Genomic DNA, 27,312 nt, shown 5'->3' with positions numbered 1-27,312 from the left:
AGCAACAGCAGTAACAGCAGCAGCAACATCCAGCACAGCAGCAGCAACAAGAACTCATTAATGGGACTAGACACCGCCGGCCAAGTTGGAGTATCGATGACCATTTGGGCGTTTGGGTTCAACAAGAATTGCTGTCAGCGGCAGCCGCTTGTCAACGCCGCCACAAAAAGGTTACGGGTTAGCAGAAATATGAGAATTTCCAGCTACCAATTCGATAATTGGAAATACTTACAGAATTGTTTGCTGCGAGCGCGCGAACAAATTAAAATAAATTAATTATTCAGTGAAAACTCGAACACGAACATGGGCCGATCCGTGCTGCACTCACATTGAAATGAATTGTAAATGAGTCGTGAAAGGAACTAGGGCAAATGATGATGATGATGATGATGAAATGGAATGAATGATGAATTTATTTATGAAACAATTTGTTGAGAATCTTGTCGAATTAATTGAATGGGAGATTGGTATTTCTAGAGGAAGGGAGGCAAAAAAAAAAAGAATATTAAAGAATTGCGTGCAGGATAGACAGGTGTAACTACGCTAAGAGAAATCATTTTATTTTAATGCTTAGAAATTAAGCCACTAAGAAACTAGCTGTGGCGAAAAAATATATATGTATATATGTTTGACTTTGAGGTTAAGATGCGTTACGCATAATGGCTTTAGAGTCTTTATAACGTTTCTCTTTATACTCATTTACTCTCACTTTTTGATATGCTGTCAATCAATCAATCATTTTCACTTGTTTAAATTTATTTAAGATAATTTAACTTATTTATTTGTTAAGTTAATTGAGCTATTCATAACATTTTATGAATAATTTTCAGGGACTAAATAGAGATTTTCATTATAAGTTCCTCTGCCCTAGATCCATACACCTGCTCTTTGACTCTCACTATCTTTGTGTATTTTTAGCCTTCCCAAATTGTTTTTCTAACCTTTCCTTTATAAACATTATATTCCCTTCTGTTCTGACACTGACCCACTGCAAGGCACACCATCACCAGGCCATCCCATCGCCAGCATCCCATCCAAAAAGCCACCTGTGGCACCTGAGGCGAGTGTACACTCTAATCTGACAGGTATTTGATTTGATTTACCAAATAGAGAGGGACGGCAAGAGGCCGTGCTAGAGGGAGAGAGAATGCAAATATTTACACCCTATTTGTGGCGAGTATATGTGTATTTGTAGTTCATTCCGGCACTCGACGACCACAGTCAAAGCCACAGCCACAACCAGAGGCACTTGAGGCGACATCCAAGTGATGCCTTTTGTTGATCGAGTGCTTGCTACGCACTTCACTCTCTCTCTCTCTCTCTCTCTGCTTCCTCTTCTACTGTTCCAGGTAAATGCGTCCCTTTCTGACAATGGTGAACTGCTATAGATCATCTTTGTATTCCAATGCTACTTTAACGCTCACGAAAAGCGCTTCTCGGCCGTCCCTCCTTTTATTTTCATATTTTTTTCATCTATTGGGGTTTCTGTTTTTTTCGGCTATTTGTTGGGCAGTGGCGATTAAATCAGGGTCCAGCCCCAAAGAAGGCCACCGAATATATTTACACGGAAAAAAAATATATAGATAATGGAGTAAGCTTTATGTATAAAATAAAATTGAAGTATATTTTATAAATGAACAAGAAAGGAAGCTATACTAGTATTTATAGGTTTTAAAGTGAAATCGATCATAACTAAGCGATAGATGTATTAATTTCAATTTGAAAGCTTATTTTAGACCTAGGCCTGATCACTGCTATATCTTCTATATCTATTCTTGATATAATTGTCATTGTTAAGACTTACCGTCATAGAGGGTATACGGTTATCCACGTCATTGTTAACTTCCTTCCAGTATAGTGTTATATTGTTAAAGATTTCCATTTGACTTTTCCTGATTATCCAGATGTATTGCGTTGGTCAGGTGATATTCTTGGGTTCGAAGTGCAGTCATTATCACTATCACTACCGATGTTAACACTGGGAAGGCCGCGCACAGAATGAGGTCAGTGCGAGAGGCACTGCCTGTATTTATAGTGTCCGAGAAAAGAGAACAGAGAATGTGGGAGAGTGAGGGACAGAGCTATCTCGAGAGAAAGGGAGAGAGAGAGATATAGACAGAAAGTAATATCTCTAGAGAAACACACACCGGTCATGCCCAAAGAGGAACTTTGTGCGAGAGAGTGAGAAAGAGAGAGAATGGGAGGGAGGGAAGTAACTCTCAAATTCTGAAACTAATTAACTTGAGGAAGTATATTAAAATCTTTCAACCATTCTTATTTAATTTTTAATATTTTAAATCATTTTTAGATAAGATAATTTATGAATATTTAATATTCAAACAATAATTATTATTTATTTACTTTCAAACCCACAATTTTCTCTCCCTGCATGAATCTTCAACTCCACCTCCCTGTCTTGAGGAGTATCTTTTGTGTGGGCAAGTCAAGTGCCGAATGGCCGAATGCTCTTCAAGCGCTCATTGTTAGCCCAAAGACGGGGTCGCGTAATGATCCAGAAAGCGTCGCGACCATCGTCGGCAATAGCATCTTTCTCACGTTTAGCGCCTGGGTCTAGGCAATGGCCAAAAAGCCATTCCCGGCCAGGCTAACAAGTGCCGTAGCCATTCGACACACACACAAACTCACAGTGGCCAAACACACGAGCTGTAAAACGTCAAAATATACGAGCACAGAGCGATTTAAACTGTCAACGCTGCCGTAAACATTGTCAGTTGGAAGCTGAGCAGGGGCCAAGAGGGACTTACGTGGGGGGGAGGGACTACGAGGGGCCAAAGGGGCCCCTGGCCAAAACTGGAACCATGGAGCGCTCGACTTGGCTACTTGTTGCCTCAAATTTGCTTATGAGCAGGCCAAAACAACCGGCCAGCCAGGCGAACTCCACTCCACTCCAGTCCACTCATAGCCAGGCCACTCCATGGCATTGCAGCTCCCAGCTTCCAGCTCCACACACTGGTCTAATGTGGCTCGTAAATCCTGGCCGAAAACGGCTGCTAGCCTCGTTTTAGTTTCGGCCCGGCCTGATGGATGTTGTGATGCGGACGGGGCGGCACTTGGCCAGATTTACGCCCCGCAATTAACGTTCTAATCGCCTCAATTTGTTAAGAGCGGGGAAAGCAGGTAGATAATCAGGCCCAAACAACCTACAAGTCAATTGAGAGTGTCAACCTGCTGATACAGCCAATGGGGCTGGTGAAATCCAACAATTAATTCCGGCTTGTGCATAAAATTAGTACAATAATCTCTATGATTCGAACCGTAGGATTGCCGCCAAGCTAATGTGTTTTATTACCAGATAGGCAGAGTGTCGATCAATATTAATTCAGCAATGGCCGCATTCATAAATGTAAATATAAATATTTTTGCTAAAATTGTATCCAGAAAACAATTAAATATTATAATCAATATTCTGCCTAGTATCTAAATATAGATTTAATAATTACAGTATGTATAGTAATACACAATAAATACAGTAATAATAAGAGTAATAATTATAGGCTTGTTTTATACTCATTAAATTTGTAATTATTTTATCAAAACTATATATAACAATTACTAATTATTGAACTATCAAAAAAAAAAATCGGCTCATTTGGACTAATTACCAAAACTAATCATCAAAGTAGTTCAAACTTTTAAAAACCATTTTTCCCTGTTTAATGACTATTGAGCCATGGCTCCGTTAAAGTCAGCTTTCGTGATGCCTACAGTAATTATATTGTTTACAACATTGGCAGTAAGTACATAGCTAACTTGGCTTCAGTCTATCCTTTTTAATAAATTCCTTTAAAGGTTCAATCCAAATTTGAGTTCACTAATTTAAAGTGCACTTCCTTCAACAAATCAGCATTGAAGGTTGAGAAATGCTTTTTGAAATCTATAAATCGTACGTACAAATACGCAAGCTTCCAGTCAAGGTTTGACCAGTTACCACTGACTAATGTAATGGTAGGAAATAATATATATTTTTTGGAAAAAACGTTGATATTATTGTTTATTTGTATTTCAGATTCATGTTCAGGTGTTCAAGAGACTCAGTGGCTATAAGCCGTTTCTTTTTAATTTCACCGTTGACGGCTGTCTGTTCCTCAGCGGCAAAAGAAACAAGGTGACGCAATTCTTCTACGACCTAATTGCTCCCTATTCGAACATAACTCATCCATGCCCCTACAATGTAAGTATTAATGAAACACAATGAACGTTTAATTTAATTTAATTCTTTATTTTGTATTTACAGCACAACGTCTATATAGAGCTGCCCATAACCTATGTAAATCATATATTAGATACTGTACTTCCGGTTCCTGAAGGAAATTATCTTATACAAAGCGTTTATTATACTAATGGCATGAAGTTATTGGAACTGAAATCTTATATGAATATTTATTAAAGAGATTTTTAATTAAATTAAATTAAATTGGTTAAATTGATGAGAACCAATTTGTATTGATTACTTCACTTGTACCTTTAAATCATTTTCCCACTTGCAAGGAATTATAATTTCATTCAGAACCTGGTACATAGTAAAGGAGTCATTTCCGACCCTATAAATCATATATATTCTTGATCAGCATGAACAACAGAATCGATCTAGCTAAGTCCGGTTCAAATTGTATTTTTTCAAAATTTTCGAAATTTTATAAGGTGTAACCCCTTAAATAAATCGTTAAAATTGGCAACAATTTGGCAAAAAAAATTAAATTTTTAAAATTTTAAATTGAGGATGCAGATTTATAAACCTTCTAAAACTAAAGTAGGACAGATTTTCGAATAGAAATTAATGCTTTTTTTGGTGCAGTTATGAGATTTTTAAGCTTTGATTTTTCGAAAAAAATTTGCATATAAAAATTTGAATATATAAAATTCGAACCGATAATTCAATCGCAAACTGCATTGGTATACAAACATCAGCTTCCCAATATTCGTAATTTTTCTCGATAAACTTGCTTTATCTACTAATCTTTATAATTTTTCAGCCTTTTCTTCCTTATGTCACACACTGCGTATACTTAATTTACGGGTTGTAATGTTAAGTATACGCCATGTATGCCCGCTAGCTGAGCAGGTGTATGGTATAGCCAGACAAGGTTGCTTCAACTGCTTTAAATTAAAAAACGAAAATAAATACCCAGACATGTGGCAAGACTGAGTTTTTTAACGTAACAGAATTTGCAAGAAACATTCGATACCTTTGCTGGGTCTTCTAATTTAAGCAAAAAGCGTACAATATAGTGAAGTAGTCATTTCAGGAACATACGGCAGAACTTTTTTTTACAATTTTTTTTTTAAATTTATTATTATAATTATAAATTGACTATGCAGATTTATTAACGAATTAAAAACAAACATATAAAAGCTTTCCAAAGTGAAATTAACGCATTTTTGTCGTAGTTTTGATATTTTTAAAGTCCATTTGCTGGTTTCTTAACCTAATTAGAATTAACAACGCCAAGCCTTCCGCATTTAAATTTCTATTCTTGTTTTTGTTTATAGATTTTCAATTTGTCCCTATGATAATAGTTGTAATCGGCAGAGATATATAAATCTCGGCTTCCCGAGGTTAATTTAGTTTAGTTTGATTTTGAAAAAATAAATTGAATACGAGCTTTTACTTTTGAAACCCAATTTCATCTTATTAGAGTTATTTAGTTAAATTAAATGTACTCTTATTAATTTTTATTTATTTAAAAGAAAAACTTCGTGAAAATTCTCAGTGGCGCTCCGTTCAAAATTTAGTGCTCGGCTTTTGAACTACCAAACGATTTTACATTACCTTTACAGTTAGTCAGTATGCCTCAGTGGCGCCATGATATAGCAGTGCGGAATATATATCCAGATTCTATATCCCAATAGGTGACGCCACTGTCCTATTTGGAAAAATATGAAAATGTTACTGAAATTAAATGAATTGTATGTAATTTTATTGAATATTTGGTTTTAACTATTTGTATACAAATACTTCATTTTAATTTAATTGAAATGTAAGTTAAAAGCAAATACTTTATTTTATGTCAAACAAAATAGCTTTCTCATACAAAAATATACATACATTAAATACAAAAAACTTATATTTTTTAAAGTAGAAATAAAAATAGTTACAAATCTGTCTATGAGCCGTACAAATCCCATTGAAATCCTTCCAGTAAAAACACACACCGACATTCCCCATATAAAAAAACTCTTTTACACTCAATTTCAGCGCAATCGACAGGATTCCCCAAAACGGAGTAATAACAGCAACGCCGCCCAAACTGTCCATTAATTTCCCGACTTTGCCTTTTGTGGACTCATTGCCGTTAAACAAATAAAAATAAACTAAGCGTAAATACTTAAGAAGAGAATGAATGCCACGAGGAGAGGAGTTGGTCGTTGTTCGTAGGTCCTTTGTCCTGCGAGCCAAAACGACAATTGACCTTTTGCCGCTTTCTCATCTCGGCGGGGCTTTCCCTAGTTTGGCCTATTCGGTGCGTCTGCATGCTTGTGTGTGTGTGTCGTGTGTGTGTGCTAAACTTTAAATTGTCCAATGCTACGTGCCCCGCATGCGGAGTTCATAAATCCAAGCGCTAAATGTAAACATCAACAGTTGCGCTGCTGCGTGGCCAGTGCCAGCAACAATAACAAGAACAACAATAATAACACCAACAACAACAACAATAACCACACCAACAGCAAGAACAACAATAATGGCAAAAACTTGCAAAGTTCAAACACAAACTAATGCAGCAGGAAAAGCAGGAACAAAAGCCAAGCGAGCCACACCCACGGCCGCCCACCTTGAGTCCACCCCCCTACTTTTTCCTCCCAACTCTCACGCCTTTTTGGCCACTTTCACTGTTGTTGCTATTGGTGTTGTTGGTGTTATTGTTGATGTTGTTGCTGGTGTCCTTAATGCGCGATAACCCAATGTGTGTGTGTGTGTGTACAGGGAGAAATTTTGTGTGGAAAACATATGATCAATTTGAATTCAGTTGTAAAAATTTAAGTTTTAATTAAAACGGTTTTAAAATAACTTATCTTAATAAGTTATTATATGCTAATTAGTTAAGACACAAGCTCTGATAAGGTAATGGCTACAAAAGAGATTTATAAAATGTTTCAGACGGAGACAATCCTCACTATCAGATACAACTCAAATAATATATGATAACGATTTATAGGAAACTATCTTATGATTTATTACTTTGTTTCCAGTGCAATATCCGGGATTCTTTCTTTTAATTGCGACTAAAATAGTTCAATAGATACAGTGTATTTCCCACAGTGTCCTTGTGTATGTCTGTGGATTGGTAGGTGTTAGCTGTATGGGCTACTGGCGTGACCAAGAGGAGCACACTCCTCTGGCAGGTCGGGGCATGGCTGGCAAGTAAAATAAAATAAACTTGTGTTTTGTTTTCGCTTGTCGTATAAGCAATGGCTTAAAGCCTGGCTTCCACTCCTGCTCCTCTTTCTCCCCCACAAAGTCAACCCCAAACGCATGTGGCCGATGGTAATGACCTCCCCACTCACACAGACACACTCACAGGGCTTGTTGCACTTGCCTTTGCCAAGGGTTAAGTTCCGATAATTATGGATGCAAAAGTGGAGCACAAAAAACGAAACTGGAAGTGAAAAACAATCCGCACAGTAGTGAATGTGTGGCATGCCACACTTAAAGTTGTTTACCTTTTTTTACACCATTTATTTTCCCAGTTGAGTTGGAATTTAATTGGTTTATCGAAACTTTTTGTAATAAAACTTAAAATACCCTACTCAATTATGGTCTTGAAAGTTTTTATAAATATAGAAGTTCAAAGGAACACAATTAAAGAAATGAATATTCTTTGAGCATTTAGCAGGCCACTCTTTCGTAGTTGATTGTATTTGAAAATTCTTTAATAGATATTCCTGCTAAATCACCCAACGATGGACAACAAATAAGCACTATCTAATCTGCGGAGTGAATGGTTTAGATAGACCCAAGCTCTGAAGTGGCCAATTGAATGAATTACGACTCTATCTGATCTATAGATAGAGCGTCGTCTGGTACAATTAAATCTATAAGTGCCTTAAATCAAGTTAAACAACTTATATGGCTAATAAAATTGTTATGAATATTGATTCATTGGTGAAATTTTAGCCGGAAAGCTGTCTTTGTGTATTAATAAATCAAAGATGACCTAAAGAAAACTTTAACACAAACCAACTTAATTTAATTGACCATTTGACCAAGGCCAGGAACAATTAAAGACACACAATAAATGTTTAGTTCGAATGTCCGAAAATCATGTAAATCTTTTGTTTATTTCAATAATCAAATTATGAAATTTTCGGCCGCAAACCTTTTTGTTTTATCTCATTCAATGTTATTACAATTATCTAAGACAGTTCTTTCAACAAATTATTCCATAAATTTCTGTCCCAATTAGTGTAAATGCCACATTGTTTAAGATTTCTTTGCCATTGCCATTGCAACGATCCAATTCCCCTTGAATTTTCCCCTGCAGTTTGATAATATAGTTAAAGGTGTTTATTCCTTCGAGCTGGTAATTCAATTGTTTGCAACTATTCATATTTGTGAATGTGTCTGTCTCTTGTTCGAGGAAACTCTATTACAAAGTCCCACGGGGCGGGGAGAAAATCTCCGCCTAATTTAGACAGTGTTTACAGTAAATATGTAAACATACCGCTAAATTGGCATATAGCAAACAAAAATTGAAGCCACAATGGGGGAGGAGTTTTATGGGCGGTGTTGATGGGTGGGAAGTTGGGGAGGAAAACAAAGGCAAGGACACACGTGTAAATTGAGTACACTTGAACCTGAAGTCGCTCATTGATTGTTGTTCTTATTGGCTCTCTATTGGCGCTTGACAAACATAAACAATCAAATATTTCACAAAACGACAAAAATGATTGGCCAATACCATGGCTGGGGGGGAAAACTGTATATATATTTCACACGGAAAGAAAATGTCTCAAGTAGAACGGAAACCAGCTCTTCGGACAGTATAAAGAACGGTTTTTAATATTTTAAGTATAGGTAGTTTTTCCCACTGATAAACTTTATATCTAATCATTATTAATCTCGATATATATTTGTTCCTTCGTTTTGAACCTTTTTTTTTTTGGTAAAAGTTTTGAAATATGAATAAAAATTGTAGTGCAAAGCAAACCATTTCCACATATTTTCGAGTTACAGAAATATTTATAAAATATTTGAAAATATTTCTTTATTATGGATTTCAGCATTATTTATCCATTTTGTAGCTTACATATTTTTTTTAAGCACCTTCAGGCCTGTCCAAGTATACAATCTTATCGCCCGCGTCTCGTTTCCGGCTTATTAAATTAATTGAAAGGCAAATAGCGAGGAGGCGGCCATACCATGCCTTGGATTAGTGCAAGTATGTGTGCCAGAGTCTATTCTATCAGCAGAGTAGCCTTCGTGTGCCAAAGCACCTTATCATTTGCACACCGTTGTCGGCGGGGAAATGGGAAATACCTGTTGTTGCAGTTGCTGCTCGGCTCATGTTGCTTGCGATGTTGCTGCCGTTCGCTGGCAACATGTTGCTCGCGTCTACGGATTGGGGCTTTCGGTTTTCGTGGGATTGGGGACTCGGTCTCGGCACAGTGGCTCGTTTTTTAAAACCTTATAATAAAGTCGATTTTTGTGTCTTTAAATTTGATCAAAGTTAATTTAATGTATTTTAACCATGTATTTAACCATTTTTTTAAATATTTTACATGCTGTTTAAAGTTCAAACACTTTTTTTAAACATGAAATTAATTATAAAAAGTAATATATGTGCAGTATTATATGTAATTTTTTCCTATTCTTCTTTTTCCCAATTCGTTTGATTTTTTTAAATTTTACTTTGGTCAATTAATGGTTGATTAATAGAATTAAACAACACATTTCCAATAAAGCTAAACAAATTAATTGCATTGATTGATTTTGTAAAACTTTGTGCAAAGAGACAATGGATTAAGTAAAGCGAATTAATTATAACAAATTTAAAAAACTTAAAACTAAATTATTCATACAATTTTCACATAATTATTGCAATAACTGAAATAAATTCAAAAGTTATTAATTTTGCAATGTATTTGGAGCAAAAGGGGCAACTGTGCGCTCGGTCGTCGTGCGCTTGGGGGACTCGGCAGCGAATCGAGTCTGCCATTCGCTGGCCGACTGACAACTGGCGCCGCTTCTTCTGGCTTTCTGGCGCTGCTGAGCGATTCAGTTCGCTTCTGTCCACCGTTCGGCCAACAACACGGCGCGCCTGCTCCGCCTGATCCACGCGGTCAACGTTCAGCTTCGCCAACTGCAGTTCGCCGTTCGAAAGTGTCTCTCGATCCGCTGCTGCAGCCGCCCAAGTAATCAAACAAATTGAGACCCCGAAAACAAAAGCACAGAAAATCAATATACAAAAAAGAGAGGCTGAAATATATATCAATAAAATAAACAAAGAGGAAAAACCGGCTCTTGGCTCACGGACGGCTTGAGATTTTGCACAGGGCGACGATCTCGTCGTGAAGATCGACCATCGGCGATCGGCGAGGGGCTCGTCCGACTGCATTCTTCTTCTTGCATCACGTGCAGCCGGCTCCACCAAGCCACGCCCCCACAGCCCCCGCTCCACCTTAACACTTTCAAGGCGATATTTACACGAAAAAAAATTTGTAGGGATTTTAATTTGTGATCTACTTTAAGCAGGTTTATTTATTTATTAGTGATTGCATCTATTCAAAAATATAAACATTGGGTTTGGTGATATTTATTTACTTTAAAATTTTAAATAAGTCTTTGAATGAATTTCTAATAGGGAGCTTTTTTTGTGTGTGTATTTTGTAATTTATAATTTTTAAATTTATATGTTAATATGCTTTTATAACTGGTTTTTATTATTGTATTATCATGGTTACATGTGACACAAATTTAAGATTTCATTTCTCTATGTTGTTTTTTTTAGTAATTTTTGTCTAACAAAATTCAAAAGATCGGCTGACCTTTAATAATGTTAACAACTAAACTATATAATTTATTAGTACAACAAATATTTATCTTAAATATAAAGAGTTATCTTAAAAATTTAATTCACTTATCATACATTTTATCTTATTTAAAATATTTTAGAAATCATTTTTTTGATATCATCGATTCATCAATTTTATTTTTGAGCTTATACCCTATCTTATTATTTTCCGTGTGGCTTTCTGTGTAGAATTTACTTTATGAAAATTGGCAAGTTTACAGTTGTACTTGTTGTGCAGGGTGTTCCGTTCTCGGCCGCTTGTTAAGTGTTTTGTTTTCGTTACTCAATTGAGCGGCTTCAGAGCTTCAGTGGCGGCAAAAATAAAATTTAAAAAACAACCTGAGAAAGCTTTGCATATTGGACCAAATATTGCCCATTGGCGCGATTGAAATTCCAAGGCGGAAATGTGCACAAATTGCGTTTACAATTAAGAGTCCAACACAAAGCAAACTTGCAATTTCTTGACACTACCTAAATATGTCACTCAATTAGCTAATTATTTAGGGTTTACTTTGCTTCGGTTTTTTCCCCCGGGAACCCTGACCTCAGTCAACTCTCTCTGAGTGCTGCTCATATTTTGCTTCAATCATTCGAACGTAAACAAATTCCCGAGGAAAAGTCGAGGGGCATTTGAAAAGTGTTTGTTTGTGCTCGTGTTTGAATCGTTTATTTATAGGCATTCAATGCATCTGTCCGAGAGAATGCTCAACATTTATTTGTATTTACATATTGCCGTATTGCAAATAATAACAAAATAATAACATAAATGGCCACAAAACATAATCAAAGCCATCAACACAGCATTTACCTGGTCAAATGGATGCACATGAAAATCGACAGCAATTTGAATGCATTTTTTCTTTTAATTTTCACTTGTGTTTATCTCTTTTAATGTCTATGCAAATGTGGGAAGCAAACAGCGAGGTGGGAATATATATAATAAAGAGTGTGGCAAGAGGAGAAAATCGGGCCTATCAATAATGAGAGAGTGCATTTGCACAGTCTCTTTGATAATTAAATAAACATTATTTGTTGGCTCAGAAAGCTTTTAAATATTGAAATTTATTATGGGAAAGAGAGATTGGGTTAAAATTTGAATCAGTTTTAACAAGTCAAGCTATATTCTTAATTTATAATGATTAATTTGTTTAGATTTAGCTTAACCTGAAAGTAATACTTAGCTATTATAACTTATATAACAAATATTACAATTGCTTTTCCTTAAATACTTTCATTTCCTAAAACACATTGAGATTGATATTGAGAATATGGCTTTAAGCTTTTAAATAGAATTTGTTTAACTAGTAATATTTTTAATTGTTTCTTCTTTAAATGAACCATGTGTGGTGTTAATTAGATATGGTATCTTACATTTTAAATATTTTTATTTAAGATCAATTAAGTAATTATTTTTCAAACTGGAAAACAGTATACCCCATTAACTGATTGTCACAAAACAAAAATCAAAACAATTATTGTTGTGCGAATGTTTTGGTTTTGGCTTGAAGCGACCCACGCAATTGTTCCCAAAAACTATACTTTGACCTGTCCACGCCACATTTGCAAAGATAATTGGCGAGAATGAAAGGTAAAAATAAAAGCACCCACGGCCAGGAAAAATATTAGAAGGAATCCCAAAAAGAAAACAGGCAACCCGAAATGAGAAGACAGCCTCTGACGTTTCGCTTTCGCTTTTCTCTTCAACGCTGGGTATTTTTAGATCAATTTTTCTTCTTCAGCTTGGTCGTGATTTTCTTTTTTTCTTTCTATTTCTTATTTTGCAGCTTTATTTGTCATCAGCGACATGCTTTTACTGCGCCTCGATCGGGGCAATAAATAATTAAATAAATAAACACAGAGAACTTACCGACACTGTATCGAGCATTATGAATCAGTAGAAGCCTATAATTTGCCATAAAAACATATGCATTTTATAATTATCATTGTTTTAATTATTCTCTAATGATTTATTGTTGTAACCAAACCAGTTTCCGTGACGTCACCGCAAAAGTAAATGCACTTAGCTGCACTTCGCAAAAAAACGAAACAATTGCATTGCAAACTAAATATAGGAGGGGAACTGAGAATGAAAATGCATCAAAGCTGGAATTGGATTTTCAACTGGAGCTGGACTCTGCTGATTTTCTCGGGTGAGTATCTTTTCGAGGGTTATCCGACCCGATCTGTCCGAGTCTCTTCATGCCAAAAACGGAGCAAACTTTGGGCCAAAAAATTTATGAAATGCCAATTTCACTTACGTTTAACTTTATTACCCCTGACGCACATTTGCAACTTTGTTGCAACTACTGCTCTAGGAGGTCCTGTTCCTGCTCCTGCTCCTGGCCAAGAGTCTCAGATTGCCTTTTAGCTTTCAGTTCGAGCACTATTTCAATGTTTCTGTTTGTTTGTTTATTTGTCTCTCACCCACGCTCCTCTACATCCATTCTGTGCTCCATCCTCTGGTCTCCTCCGATTTCCAGCCCTGCTCCTCTCGGTGGCAAGTTCACAGGAATGCGGCCAGGAGGAGTTCACCAAGTGCGCCGAACCACTTGATATGCTGCATTTAACGTCGGAGTTCTCGATTGGCCCGGCCAAGAAGGAGGAACTGGACAAACTTTGTCAGTAAGTGGCCCACGCAGATGAAAAAATAGTCCCTCGTTGATCTGAACAGGTTTCAAAATGCTACCAATCCCTCTAACAATCTCCTTCTATTTGGTATAAAGTCAAAGTTTGATCATCAAGTTCTTTATGTATGCAAATGAACATGTAAAGATATGTAAAATAAGCTAAAGTTAATTGCAGTTGACATATACAAAAACACATTGTATATTTTATGAGCTGTGTGAACAAGCTTAGCTGCAGTTTTCTGCGCATTTCTGTTCTCTACTTCCAGAGACAATTTTCTTTGTATTATTGCAATACCTTAAATTGTTTAAATTAAATATCACTACGACTTTGATTTATAAATCTCTAAAGAACTTAGTAAGGGTATAATAAGGACAAATTTTAATAATTTAATATCAAGGATAGTTAAAAAGAACTTCAACACTATTAATGAACAAACCTTGGCTTTATACAATGAAAATAATACTGGTCATAATATTTATATGTACATATATATATTTTTTTTAGTTCCAGAGCTGCATAAATTCTCAACTTCTTTCACTAAATATTTTCTCTTGTATTTATTTCAAATGTTTTAAACACATTTTATAGCGAGCTTCGCAAGGGTGTAAGGTGCATCCAGAGCTACACTCGCCGTTGCATGGACTTGCAGCAGAGGAATCAGTTCAATAAGCTCTACCATGGAACAAATCAGTTTATTCGGGATCTGTGCAACAAGGGCGAGTTCCAGGAGGAGTACCTGAAGCATGTGCCCTGCTCCGAAATGGCCAAAAAGGAGTTCGAGGTGTGCGCCAGTCGGTACAAGGAGACCATGGTATTTCTAAAGCCCAACAAGAACCAGGAGAATGCGGAGAATGGGACTTTTAATGAGAATATTAAAACCATTTGCTGGTAAGTCAGGGGAAATATTTCAACATTAGGTTGTTCACTTTGAAAATTAAATATTGATATACAATATATTTTAATGAATTATAATATCTTGTAGCTCCATTAACGAACTTGTGGATTGCTCGGAGGATGCGGCCCGTAAAATCTGCGGCAATGAGGCGGCCAAATTCACACGAGAATTGGTCGACAAATACGCCAATAGCCTGACCAAGGTGAGTGCTTAACGGATGCTTTCTAATCAACATATTGTGACTATCTGTATCTTGTAGATTTACTGCGAGGATTTTACCCGAAATCCGGGCATATGTCGGGATGGCGATGGCAATGGTTCCCAGCGATCTTGCGGCAATAGTTTGAGTCTCCTGCTGACAGGGACTCTCATTACAGTGCTGACCAGCAGCAGAGGTCACAGATAGATGGCGGAATCACAGCTAAGTGCATAAATCTAGAAACAGTCTTACCAAAACGGGACAGCCGACAAAATAAGGAGAAATAGTTAAGGTTTCCCCCAAGTCACACCGAATGAATTCCACACGCTGTTGCATACTTTTGGCAGTCAGCTTAGGCCACACGAGTCCTTAGAGAGAAGTCCCCAAAAAAGAGAGAGGAGATAGGAGAGCGAAAAGTAAGCAACACTTAAGCTATACAGTAAAGTAAATGTTAAGTATGCTATGTATACCAGTATGCATATATATATATACATATATATGAAGTGGGTGGTAGGAGAGCTAAGATCGTATATATGTATATACGGTTATGAATGTTACTATATAAAGGATATAGGCTAGATAGTTAGAATCAGTGTTGAGTGTGGCAGGCAGTTAGTTGTTGTTGGCCTTACTTTCCAATCGTCGATCGTGCAATACTAGAGTTTCGTTGAGTTTGTTGCAGCAGTTGTCCAGGCTTTAAGTGTAGGCATATTTTAGGTAATATTTCCTAGGTTCCCCCAAAACCATTGTTAGCTGAAGTTAGAAAGCAACCCTATCCCGCCATTTTTCCGTTTCTGAAACATACTAAATAAAAGCAAAAATTCAAAAACACCTCCAAGCGCACAACACTCCCGAGTGGATTTGCTCACATATCGGCAATAACTTTTACACAAAACGAAAGTGCATTTCTATGAACGAGAGGATTTTATAGATTATTTATAAACCTATTTAGTGGATAGCGTATATTTATTTCACACACTGTAAATACCTTTAAATATATTCAAATTAATAATGCTACAAGGCGTTTGGAAGTATACATATATACATATAAATAAATATTAGTTTAACTTAAATACACACACTCTCTCTCAAACACACACACACACACCTTCTTACCAAAAAACTGTGAATATATATTATGATTAAAGAGTAACATTTATTTTAAGTAAAACACACACATGCATATGCAAGAAAAAACAATAAAAAAATACGAGAAAATAAATTAATGCAAAAAAAAGCAAAAGGGAAAACGAGCCAAATAGGGGAAGGTTTAATTTTGAAGACCGAAGCAAGGATTACCCTGTTATGAGGATCAAACAATGTAAGATAAGTATGTAACTTAATTCAAGATTTGGTTTCAAATTAAACTTACATCTAATTTTGGGTACCTTGAATAGAACTGAGAGGACTATCCTTTAAAAGAAACCCAGGTAAAGTGGTTGAAATTACATATTTTATAAAAAAATGTTTTGCTTATATATGCCTTTAATTTAATTTAAGAAATGGCTCTTCATTAATATTTACCTATAAAATACCTTCACAATTAAATTATAAGGCATTCTTAATTAACTTAATTTTAAAGAGAACTTTCTCTATCAATTGGTTTTAATAGCTATTATTCTTTATTATATATAATTTATTTAATTTACATCTTCTACAATAGTAGCTTTCCTACTTCTATAAAATTAAAATGAACTCAACATCTAAACCCCCAATCGAAAGGGTATAAAAAGCGACCGAGTGCCGTGCCAAAAATGCTTTTTACTGCAGGATAAAACCGAGCGCGGCCAAAAAGTATGCAGCTCTCCCCGTCCCGGCGCCCAAAAGTATTCTGCGCAAATATGCCAGGACTGTTGGCATACTGGCTCGCAAGGGGGAAAAACCAAGCAGGAGAGAGGGTCGGTGTTACCAGAAGGATTCGCCAGAACGCGTGGAGAACGCGGCGGTGACCTGCTGCACCGAGGCTGGCCATAATTTATGTTTATGTGGTGCGTTCATTAGACTAGCAGCGTCGACGACGACGACGACGACGACGGTTGACTTCTCGCCTGGCAGCTAATTTATAAGGTCGGCACACGACTCAAGGACACGTACGTACAAGGATATTCGGCGCTCTGGGGGTGAATAGTGGCTTGCTGCCGCTCGGGTGCAATAATTACAGTTATCATACTTGGCCAGCGTCCTGAATTTGCGTTTGACATTCGCAATCTTGGTCGGACATTGATTTGGTTTCCTCATGGCAGTGATATGTGAGCGGTTAACTGTCATAAGCCTGCTGTTAACTAATTAAACTAAGCTAACCATCAGAGGCTGATTAAATCAGTGACTAAGGTTTTAGAACGCTTTAAAGTTAAAGGAATATTGGTATTGATTAATAGGGTAATTTGCAATGATTAAAAGCACACTTGAATATCTTGTTTTATTATATATTTACAAGATATTTAAAGAGCAGTTTAGTCTTTATCTTTTATCTTGCAAATATTATATTATAAGGATAAAACATGACATGCATTATATAATCTCTTTACTTGTTATGAAATCAAAGAGGATTACTATATATTATATATTTGCTATTTAGTATAAGCAACTACTATAAGTTTTAAGTAAAGCAAATCTTCTTTTATTTTCATTCACATTTTTCCTCATAATCCTTATAGCCCCAAAAATCAAATTGTGCAATTTAAAATTCTGTCTGATGATCTCCTATAAAGAGTTCTTTAAATTTAATTTCACAATGAATTATTTTCGGGTCAAATTCTAGATGCTATTCCTTTGAAGCCTAACCATTGGGCTTGAGCCTTTTCTGTCAATAAATATGTATATATTGGCTTGACATTTCCGGACATCTTTTGCAATCACATCTCGGAATTGCATTTTATGAGAGGCCATGAGAGGCATATTCGGACTGTGGAGCAAATGCTTAACAAATCAATAAACGAGTTAAGGGGGGAGCCATTCGAACGGGGACAAACAGGTACAGGAGCATCTCTCAATTGCAGCTCAAATATTTACGTTTCCATTTAGAGTGGGGAAGTGGAAGTGGAAGTGCAGCCTCACGGCTCCCCAGAGTCATTTTCAACTTCATTTGTTGTGCAAATAGGCGAAATGCATGGCCATCTTCAACGAGCACCGTAAACTCTTTCCTTTCCGAATTAATTCGAAGTCATATTTTGCTGCAAAAGCTTTTTTGGGCAGCCTTTCCATTTATTTTTCTTGCAGTTTTTCTATCTTTTTTTTTTTTTTTTTTTGGTTCTTAATTAATTGAAAATATCTTTTGTGGGTTTCGGGTCCGAGTGGCTGGCTGGGATGGCACACAAATTGACAGCCAGTTGCAGCTTGTATTCAAATGGGAGGTGTCGAGTGGCATTCAGGGCAATTCCCTTCCGATTTCCACTTCTCCGGATCCAATTTCCATTCAGTTTTCATTCATTGCCCCGCCCACAAGTGCCTCGTCCCTGGTGGCATCCCGGCAGCTCTTTCACTCATGTTTAATCCTCTTTAAGCGGCAACAGAACGATTACATTTTGATTTTTTTTTCTGTTCTCCTCTATTTTCTGTCCTGCATCCTTTCGGTGGTCGTTGTCGCTTTTGCTTTTATTTGCACATTTCCGCTGCGACTAATCTGCAATTATGTTTTACATAAAAATCCTATCACATCCCATACAACAACGCGGGAGGATGGAAGTTTTCCAACAACTTTTGTCCAAGCTTGATTGTTTTGCCTGCTGAGATAGTTGCGAAATACAAATATTAAACAACTGCTAACAATAACAGGAAGCTGGAGCCAGAAACACCAGCAGCTTTCAGAGACAACACTGTGAATTAACGCTGGTGGCTGCGTCTGGGCCAACGTTGCGTATACGTATTAAATTCAGCAATAACATCAAAGCTATAGAAAATCACAAAGAGTTGGGTGAAATTACTGATGTGCTAATGTATTGGTATAATTATATACTTTTTTCATCCATGTTATGATTCAACTACAAGAAAATCAAATATCAAAGGGAGTTTGGGTTTGATGTAACAGAACAAAAAAATTAATATGAAAATGACCAGTAATGATTGAAACAACAAAAGATATTTAAATATTATAAAAAATTAACATATAAAAATAATTGCTTAACATGAAAGGGAACTATGAAGTAATTGAATTACACGACTTTCATACAAATTATTTTGAATAAAAACAGAGAAAACAAATCAAAATGGAATAAATGAAATACAGTTTGTATATAATATTTTTTTAATGAGTAAATTATACATGGAAAAATGTAAACTAGCTGATTCTACAATTCAGTGCTGTATTAATTAATTGCTCTGTGTAGTGAAGCTCCAAAGTTTAATTGTCTAGAGGGCTCATACCACATGACTAATTAAAGCCGCCTAATTATGGTTCCCCATTCCTCCCAGCAAGGTCGAATCAAAATGCAAACAAATATATCAATTACTAATCTGCATGTTAATTACGCCCCATTAAACTGAAATCACAATGGCGAAACTATTAACGGAACTGAAATCAACAGTTGAAATGCCACGCAATTAGGCTAAGAACCAGCTGTGTAAGTGTGTGTCAGTGTGTGTGTCTGTTTTGACCAATCTGCTAAGCTTCTAAGCATATTTAATAACTGCGGCAGAGCTCAAGACTCGTAGATGGAAATCCAAACCCTCTATGAATGCTCGATGCATTCAGAAGCATTTACGTGCTGCTGCTGCTGTTGCTGCCGGACCCACATCATATTCACTTTGAGTTATTTTCGTTTCTATTTCAATTGCAAGTCTCTTGGAGAGATTAAATGGCAGCCCGGGCACCGGAACTCCAAACCCAACCCAACCTTTTTCGGGGGTCCAACCTGATGGCCATAAATGCGCTTGTGGTTGATAGGTGGTTGCTGCCCAGGTGGTTGAGTGGGTGGCGGCTATGTCAGCTGTTGGCCAGCTGCCTCGGCTTTCGAATGCATTTCGTACACGATAATCATGTTGGTGGCTGCAACTTGCAGCTTGCAACTTGCATCTGCAGCATGCGTTGCATTTGCAATTCCTGGCTATCCTATCGAGATGGCCGTCGCCCATGGTCGATGGGCCTGTCTAGCAGAGCCTGCTGTGGCCTGTCGTGGTGTGGTTTATGGCAACATCTTGTCCAATTTATTACCACTTTCATTTGGTAGCATAATAGGCAATGCACTTCCACGCACACACAAAATTGCACAGGGAAAAAGGTTACATATTTTGTTACTCATATAAATAGATGAATAATTTCATTTTCTTTCAATTTATATTTTTGTATGTTAGATTTTTATATTTTTCCCTTTTAATATTATACCATTGCAGGTTATTCTAATTTAAGTCAGAAGCTTGTTACGCCATGAAGAAGTTATTTCCGACCCAATGAATTATATATTTTCTTGATCAGCATGTTCAGAGAAGTTTAGCTAGCCATGTCCATTCAAAAAATAAATTTTCAAAATTTTATATCGATAATATATACAAACATTTTTAAATAAAGTATGCAGATTTATTAACCTAATAAAAACTAACATATGTTAGGAAAGCTTTCCGTATTAAAATTAACACATTTTTGACTTAGGTAAGAGTTTTTTAAACTTTAATTTTTCAAAAAAAATTTTCATTAAAAAACTACGATAAGTTTTGTTTTGATAAATTTCCCATTCGATCCTAAAATTCATTAGCAAGGCTATAAAAACTTAAGTTTTTTTATGTTAGTTTCCTTTTTTGCTTATATTGTAATATTTTTTTCCTCTGTACAGGACGCACTTGTGGCAAAATGTTGCCGTCCGGCCAGCATACACATATATCTATAACACGTAGCACTCAAAAATACTCAAACATTGAAATTGGAGTTCTAGTTTTTGGTTCTCGTCTCGTTTCTGCTTCATCAGTTACATGCTTTGAATAATTCAAGCGTATTTTAGGCCTTTGCTAGGCGAAATTTATTTCTGCTTTTTGCTAAACCCCTTCTGCTGCTGCTGCTGTTGCTCTAGCTCCATTGCATAGACGGCTTTTGTCTGCCTGGAAAACTTATTAAATTATTTCAAAATCATCCAAAACTATCATTCCTGTCAGTCACAAAGGCACACAACCCTTTATGTTGTGTGCCTGCTGTGCTGTCTTGGAAAACATATCAAATTTAACACTTTGTTGGAAATTGTTGAGAAACTGCAATTATTACATATTAAGCAAGCGGGATTAGCATAATTCAACGGGACTAAGTTCAAAAGACTCTTTCACATTATATGTCTACGTATACGTAACGCGCTTCTGCCACGTTACGTATACGCAATGCTTGACGCCAGCCATTTGTGCTGCATATCCCCAGGCGAAGCTGGCAAAAAATATCTGGAGACGCGAGGAGCAGATTTCCCGCACAGTGGTTTATTGTTTAATATTGGATCAAAGAAAGATGCCAAAAGAAAGTAAAAAATATAGTAAAGAATAAATTAAAAAATAATTAAACTAAGCAAAATTTTCATTTATTTTATACATTGCATACAAAACAATTATAATCGTAAGCCTTTAGTTACTTGTCTTTATGAGATATATCGCTTCTATTATGTCACTTAATATATATTTTATTTAAGTAAACTATCCTAAAATAACCATATAACTTCCCTCAGTTATGCCACTGTGTGGCGGCTGTTGAAAAACACAACTCAAGTGTTGAATGCAACCACCGACACTTTCTACTCCGCACCCCCTTTTTGTGTCTTTTGTGGCCTTTCGCTGTTTGTCAACAGCAGTAGCAGTAGCAGCAGTGGCGACGGGGGCAGGCAACACTTGAGGGGGTGTGTCAGGCGTGTAGGCGCTTTTTAATTGCACTGAAAACAAAACTAACAGCTAAACACTTGTTGGCCGCCCGACTGCCTTCCAGCTAGTTGTCGCGTGGCAAGTGGGGAAAGTTAAAAGTGGCGAGTGGCGGGGTGGTGGTGGTGGTGGCATCAAAACCCCTTCAAATGGCAAAAACAGTAGTGCCGCCGCCGGCGCCTCTGGCAATTGCTGATGTTGCCTCTCTTTGCTGTAACTGTTCTGTTCCAGCAACTGCAACTGCAACTGCCTTTGATTGTGCCCCATAACTGCGAGGCAGTGGCAGAGCTTCCATGTACCCCCATTGTGTCGCTTGTGAAGTTTCGCTTTGATCGCATTGTAACATTTTGCGACAGTTTTTAGATCGTAATGGGCTCCACGGGAGGAATGGCGAAAAGCGTATAAGAATATGGCAACAATTCTGAATTGGATCAAAGATAGCAAGTTAAGGCGATAACAACTGCACAGTTTACAAATTGAGAGTAATTTAAGTGAGAGAAGGGTATGGAAAATTTCTTAAGATAAAGCTTAAAATGTCCTAAAATTGTTACAGCACATATAACTGAAATAAATCTTTTAATATTATATTTTCGTTTATTATATTTGAATTTCAGTTAGACTACATGAATCATTTATAAACACACATATTTTCTTTGTTGCCTCACATAACTTATTTGTCTGCATAACAAGTCTCCAAAACCTTAACACATTTATTGATATTTTCCATTAAATTAAGTTAACAATCAAATACATTTTTCGCCTATTTTGTAATATTATTTATGCCTTTGCCTGAGCATTTGATTGTCCTGCTCCGCTCTCTCTCTCTCTTCTCACTCTCTTAAATATGATTGCCACATTTAATTAGCCGATTGGATAAGATAATGGAGTTAATTTTCAATTTGGACCTTTTCAGTGCGGACACTTTGCCATGTAGTTCGATTTATTGTGCGCTTCGTTTGGGGCAACATGTTTAATTAACGAACACAATGGAGGCCGGCGATGGCACGAGTTTGTCACTGACGTTCGGTGAAATTTCTGACTCTCTGGTGACATTTGAAAAGTTTAAAATAATATAATTTTCAACGCTATATGGCAAACTAACAAGTTCGACTTGAAAGTCGAATAGGAGGAGAAGGAGGTTTTGGGGTGTGTATTTTGGGGATGTTTTCGGGGGGTATTTTCGGGGAATTTGTCTTAGCTAACTTTTCGTCCAGGAAAGGAGAAACTTTTTCGGCTGCACTGTTGCAGGCACCATCACACATACACACACACACCAAAACACCTACACACCTACACACACATACACGAGGATCTATTGTAAAATATGTAAGAAAGTTTCCTTAGCTTGGCTGGGAAAACGCTGCGTTTTTGGGGAGAAGCTCCAGCAGCAGCATCGACGTTGTCTTTGGGGAAATTAAACATTTTCTATTTGAAAACTTTGCCGTGTGAGTGGGATTTTCACGGGGGTGGTGGCTTTTCCTCGGGTTCAAGAGCAACAGTTGCCTTTTTGAACTGTTTCGGGTCACACTTTTGCATTACATTAGTCCCCTTTGTTCCACCAACAATTGCGGAAGTCATAATTTTTCCGCAGTTTTCTTGGTTTTGGTTTTTTGACAAATTTAGCAGCAAATTGCCAGCAGATTTTGCCCAGTCAGAAACTTTAGTTTTGAGCATTCCAGAAGAGTCGACGATGGATAGATGCTTGGACTGGGTGCTGGGGAATCGAGTTTTGTGTCCGGGTTTTCAGATCCAAATGTCAAGCGGCTTGCTGTCATAGGTGTTGAATATTTAATGCGCCGACGCCAATGGCAAAACGAGCACTACACTGAGAAAATTTTAACAAAATTAATTGATTTCTATTAAAAGATATTGATATTGAAAACAACATAAGAGTAAGATGGTTAAAACGAGACTATTTCTTTACCATTTCTGGAACACAGTGAACGAATCATTTCCGACCCTATATATCATATATATTCTCGATCAGCATAAACAGCCGAATCGATTTAGTTTGGTATAGTAAAATAATGCTTTTCTTGTAGGTATACGAAGACCAAAAAGGCTATAATATCTAAAAGAACAATTCTTCGTAAATTATATTTTAAATGTACAACTAAAACTTTATATACCTAATTTAAAATGAGCTTTAAACTACCGATAAATTAATATTATTTTCCAGAAAACATTTGTGGATAATAACAGCTCTGATTGTATATTATTTATATTTTTCCCGTGCAAAAAAAAACAAGGAGGAGCATCCCCAGCATAGCGATTCAGACAAGTGCACCCAAAGTGCATGCAAATATTTTTGTCAACGATTGTTTTGCCGGCTCCCTCGATTCCGAATGGCGAGCTGTGACTGCAAACTGTGTGGAAAATAAAGGCGGGCGGCGATGGCGTTTGGCTGTGGGAAAACCCTAGGAAAAGCGGGTCAGGGAAAAAGGGTACAAGGTCCCGTGGCTGCTGCTGTTGTTGTTGTCAACCGTTTGAGTAATTGTCGCTGGTGTGAAAACTGGCAACGATGCCGAGCTGCAAAAAGGATTTACTGTGTTATGTATGAGCCAAAGGCTGATTGAGATGAAGGAGCAGCTGGATCGAGCACTAAATGACCATCACATGACGTCTATGGCATCAGTGATGATTGCCAAAAACCGAAATAATCATTATGTACGCGAATAAAGCCATGGCAGTTGTGTCAAAAATACTAAATAGAAATAATATAATTGCGAAAATGCATTTAAATTACAATTGAGTTTCGCTTTAATATAATTTCGCTATAAATTTATACTTTTATAGTACAATTTAAACAATTTCTTATCGAAAAAATCCAGCTTGTATCTCACAAATGCACTAATAAAAGCTTTTGCCTGATTCAACTCAAATAAAATCAATTAATTCGAGCTAAAAATGAAACGCACAAAATAATTATTTGATTACAAAATGCGCCTGGCAGATGATTTTTCACCACAGACTCCGGGGGAAGAATAAAAAACATAGTTTTCACAGAGGGGAAAATTGAAAACACCGCTGCTCCTGCATGCTGACACAAGCGAAAAAACTATCACCGAAAAAAAAAGAAATAAGGAAAAAACTGTGATAAAAACGCGACAACCCAAAATGATTTTCACATTGATGAAAATTAAATGCGAGTCGTGGGCAAACCGATGCGATGCGCTGCATCTGCTGGGGCATTATCAAATAATTCAGTTGTAATCTATTTTAATCCGCCAGGATGGCCGGCGAAACGCGCCCCCAGTTGACATTTCGAATCATCAAAATGTTTGTTTGCTTGACCCCACAACTCGTTACCAAATAGCCCGCGCATTGTCCTTTGCCAGCCAGCCGGCTGTGAATGTATTTATTTCCACATTTTGCTAAACATTTACCAGATTTAAATTCGCATTCATGTAAAATCGCATAAATACATACAAAATACCAACATCGAATGATGGAATATACCCATATATATGTTTATATATCAGTGACACACATTTTTTTCCTATGCGTGAGAATTATTCAAATGATTTAAGCAGCTTAGTGTAATGGCTGGTGAGCTTTGGCCGGAAAATCGAAAAATAGGCTGGAACGGGAACGTGAAAAGCGGCTCTAAGCGAAAAGACTCTATGTGGTTGCTTAAATTATACAGTAAAATTTGGCAATATGGATTAACGAGTTCATAAAAACGGTCACTGAACTAACCATTGTTTTGGGAAATATTACCATTGGCGTTTGAAATCAATAGCCAGAGGAAAAGTTTGTATGTAAATATACAAAATATCTGTGAATTTATACAATATTACTAACCATGTATGGCTTACATATTTTGCTACTCGTTCAGGAACAGCCTTACTTTCTTTAGTTCAAGGCTGAATATTATTAGTTCTTAGCCTTGGCATAACATTTGCGTTTCAAGCATCAGCAAAAATAAATCATTTAAAAGTAGGAAAACCAAACTGAAACACATAAAAAAACCCCATTTAATACTGAAGCTATTTCCCTCTTAGATACAATACCTGTAAAGCGAAAAGACTTATGACTTTACAGATAAGATATATACCAGCTCACAACACCTATAAAAGAGGTTGCATTGGCGTTCTAAAGTATAGTTTGTGAAAATGTCTCGAGTTGTCTGGCCCCTTCTACTGATCGCTCTTTCGTTAGGAGTCATCCATGGGGAGAACTACACAAATCGTATCATTGGTGGCTCGTCAGTGGACATCAAGGAGGCTCCTTACCAAGCGAACATTATTGTGAATGGAAATCCTTGCTGCAGTGGTGCCATCATTGGTAACAAGAGTATCCTCACAGCAGCTGGATGTGTTTATGGATGTTCCACCAGTTCGGTAAGGGTTCGAGTTGGCTCCAGCTCTAGAGAAGGCGGTGGAACTCTGGCCAGGGTCTGCGGCATAAATAGTCATCCGCAATACTCTTCCGATCGCTATGACAACAACCTGGCCATTTTGGAACTTTGTGACCGCCTCAATTTCACGGACTCCATTAAATCAATCAACGTGACGGATAAGGTGCCGGATGATTTATCCCTAGCCGAGGTCACCGGTTGGGGTTCCACCAGTTGGTGGGGCAGCTGGTGGGACAGGATCTTTGGCAGTCTGCCAGATCAACTGCAAGTTGCCACAGTGAGCCTCTACAATCGGGAACAGTGCGCCTATGACCTATCTGGTTGGTTCTGGGTCACGGACTATGGTGTCTCGGAACTGACCATTTGCACTTATAGTTACAATAAGGCAGCCTGCTCCTACGACATAGGAGCTCCGCTCGTTAAGAACAAAAAACTCGTGGGTATTCTCTCCTATGGCGGCTGCACCACATATCCCGATGTTTACGCCAATTTAATCAGATTCATGAGCTGGCTGAACGAGGTGACAGCAGCCAGTGAAAAAACTACTATAAAAGCACCAAGTAATACTACAAGTACTCCAACAACTACTAAGCCTGCAGGCTCTAATGCTACTACGCCTGCTGGTTCCACAGACCGCAACTCTACTTCGTCGTCAAGTCATACGAAACTGCCCACAACTACTACATCTAAAGGTTCTACAACCCACAGAACTACTACGACTGAAGGTTCTACTACCCACAAGACTACCACGTCTACAGAAACTACAAAGCGCGAGACTGCACCTACAACTACGTCTAAAAACTCAGAGAATATGGATGGAGAAGAAGAGGATCTGAAGAAAGATCTGCATTTTAGTCGTTAGCGGATACAGCTATGGCAACGACCGAAGGAACCTCCCAAATAAATTTTCTTGCCCTTAATTTGTTCGATTTATTTTAATATTAATTAAAAAAGAAAGTATATCCCTCAATAAAGGATCTAGCACCAAAATTAAAGCCTTATGTGTGACCTTCTGTATTCACTTTTTATACCCTTGCAGGGTATGTATATAACTTTAGTCAGAAGTTTCCAACGCTGTCATAGAAAATCCAAACTGTGAGTATATAACTCTAAATTCAATATGTATCGGTGAATGTATTGAAATTAGGCAATACTTCTTTGTTTTTTTTACTTAAATTTATATATATATATATATATAATGATTGAATTGCAACTTCCAAGGGTTTACAAACTTTGGAGTCCCTAAGTCCCTATCTCTAGAGATATCTCTATCTCTCTATCTCTCTATCTATAACTCTACACCAGAAAGCATTATACAATGACATAAAAAGATTTCTCTTCATTCGATACATGAATATCGTTACCAAGATATACTAAGTAG

General features: G+C 37.1%; 3 protein-coding genes across 5 annotated transcripts; all 3 read left to right on the top strand.

Annotated features, from left to right (window-relative positions):
• The first annotated feature begins 3,718 nt into the window (after positions 1 to 3,718).
• LOC147644428 (uncharacterized) lies at positions 3,719 to 4,408 on the top strand. Its single transcript, XM_086829167.1, has 4 exons — positions 3,719 to 3,754; positions 3,811 to 3,966; positions 4,028 to 4,192; positions 4,256 to 4,408. The coding sequence occupies exons 1-4, from the start codon at positions 3,719 to 3,721 to the stop codon at positions 4,406 to 4,408; spliced, it is 510 nt and encodes a 169-aa protein (XP_086685293.1).
• Positions 4,409 to 10,164: 5,756 nt separating this feature from the next.
• Positions 10,165 to 15,923, top strand: LOC110179310 (uncharacterized). 3 transcript variants are annotated; one of them, XM_020946799.2, is made up of 6 exons: positions 10,165 to 10,371; positions 13,019 to 13,180; positions 13,511 to 13,652; positions 14,247 to 14,546; positions 14,641 to 14,755; positions 14,813 to 15,923. In XM_020946799.2, the coding sequence occupies exons 2-6, from the start codon at positions 13,045 to 13,047 to the stop codon at positions 14,957 to 14,959; spliced, it is 840 nt and encodes a 279-aa protein (XP_020802458.2). In that variant the 5' UTR covers positions 10,165 to 10,371; positions 13,019 to 13,044; the 3' UTR covers positions 14,960 to 15,923. The 3 variants fall into 3 exon arrangements, with proteins under 3 accessions (XP_020802458.2, XP_086685196.1, XP_086685197.1); XM_086829070.1 differs by having other exon boundaries at positions 10,211 to 10,371; positions 12,815 to 13,180; XM_086829071.1 differs by having other exon boundaries at positions 10,236 to 12,740; positions 12,815 to 13,180.
• Positions 15,924 to 25,679: 9,756 nt separating this feature from the next.
• On the top strand, positions 25,680 to 26,926 carry LOC110181096 (trypsin delta-like). Its single transcript, XM_020948769.2, has one exon. It carries the CDS (start codon positions 25,687 to 25,689, stop codon positions 26,791 to 26,793), a length of 1,107 nt encoding a protein of 368 aa, XP_020804428.2. The 5' UTR covers positions 25,680 to 25,686; the 3' UTR covers positions 26,794 to 26,926.
• Positions 26,927 to 27,312: the final 386 nt, after the last annotated feature.

Source organism: Drosophila serrata, unplaced genomic scaffold (assembly GCF_035046125.1).
Source record: "Drosophila serrata isolate PLE 108 unplaced genomic scaffold, ASM3504612v1 contig_184, whole genome shotgun sequence".
Lineage (NCBI taxonomy): Eukaryota > Metazoa > Arthropoda > Insecta > Diptera > Drosophilidae > Drosophila > Drosophila serrata.
Note: the sequence above shows the minus strand (reverse complement) of the source record. Positions and strands in the feature narration are given on the sequence as shown.

What these genes read in the sequence shown, in the direction of transcription:
- LOC147644428 (XM_086829167.1), top strand. Translation starts at nt 3,719, where the DNA reads ATGCCTACAGTAATTATATTGTTTACAACATTGGCA. An exon ending in TACCACTGACTAATGTAATG is followed by an intron (nt 3,967 to 4,027) that starts GTAGGAAATAAT and finishes TTTGTATTTCAG; the next exon opens with ATTCATGTTCAGGTGTTCAA. An exon ending in CTCATCCATGCCCCTACAAT is followed by an intron (nt 4,193 to 4,255) that starts GTAAGTATTAAT and finishes TTGTATTTACAG; the next exon opens with CACAACGTCTATATAGAGCT.
- LOC110179310 (XM_020946799.2), top strand. Translation starts at nt 13,045, where the DNA reads ATGCACTTAGCTGCACTTCGCAAAAAAACGAAACAATTGCATTGCAAA. An exon ending in GACTCTGCTGATTTTCTCGG is followed by an intron (nt 13,181 to 13,510) that starts GTGAGTATCTTT and finishes TCCGATTTCCAG; the next exon opens with CCCTGCTCCTCTCGGTGGCA. An exon ending in GAACTGGACAAACTTTGTCA is followed by an intron (nt 13,653 to 14,246) that starts GTAAGTGGCCCA and finishes CACATTTTATAG; the next exon opens with CGAGCTTCGCAAGGGTGTAA.
- LOC110181096 (XM_020948769.2), top strand. Translation starts at nt 25,687, where the DNA reads ATGTCTCGAGTTGTCTGGCCCCTTCTACTGATCGCTCTTTCGTTAGGA.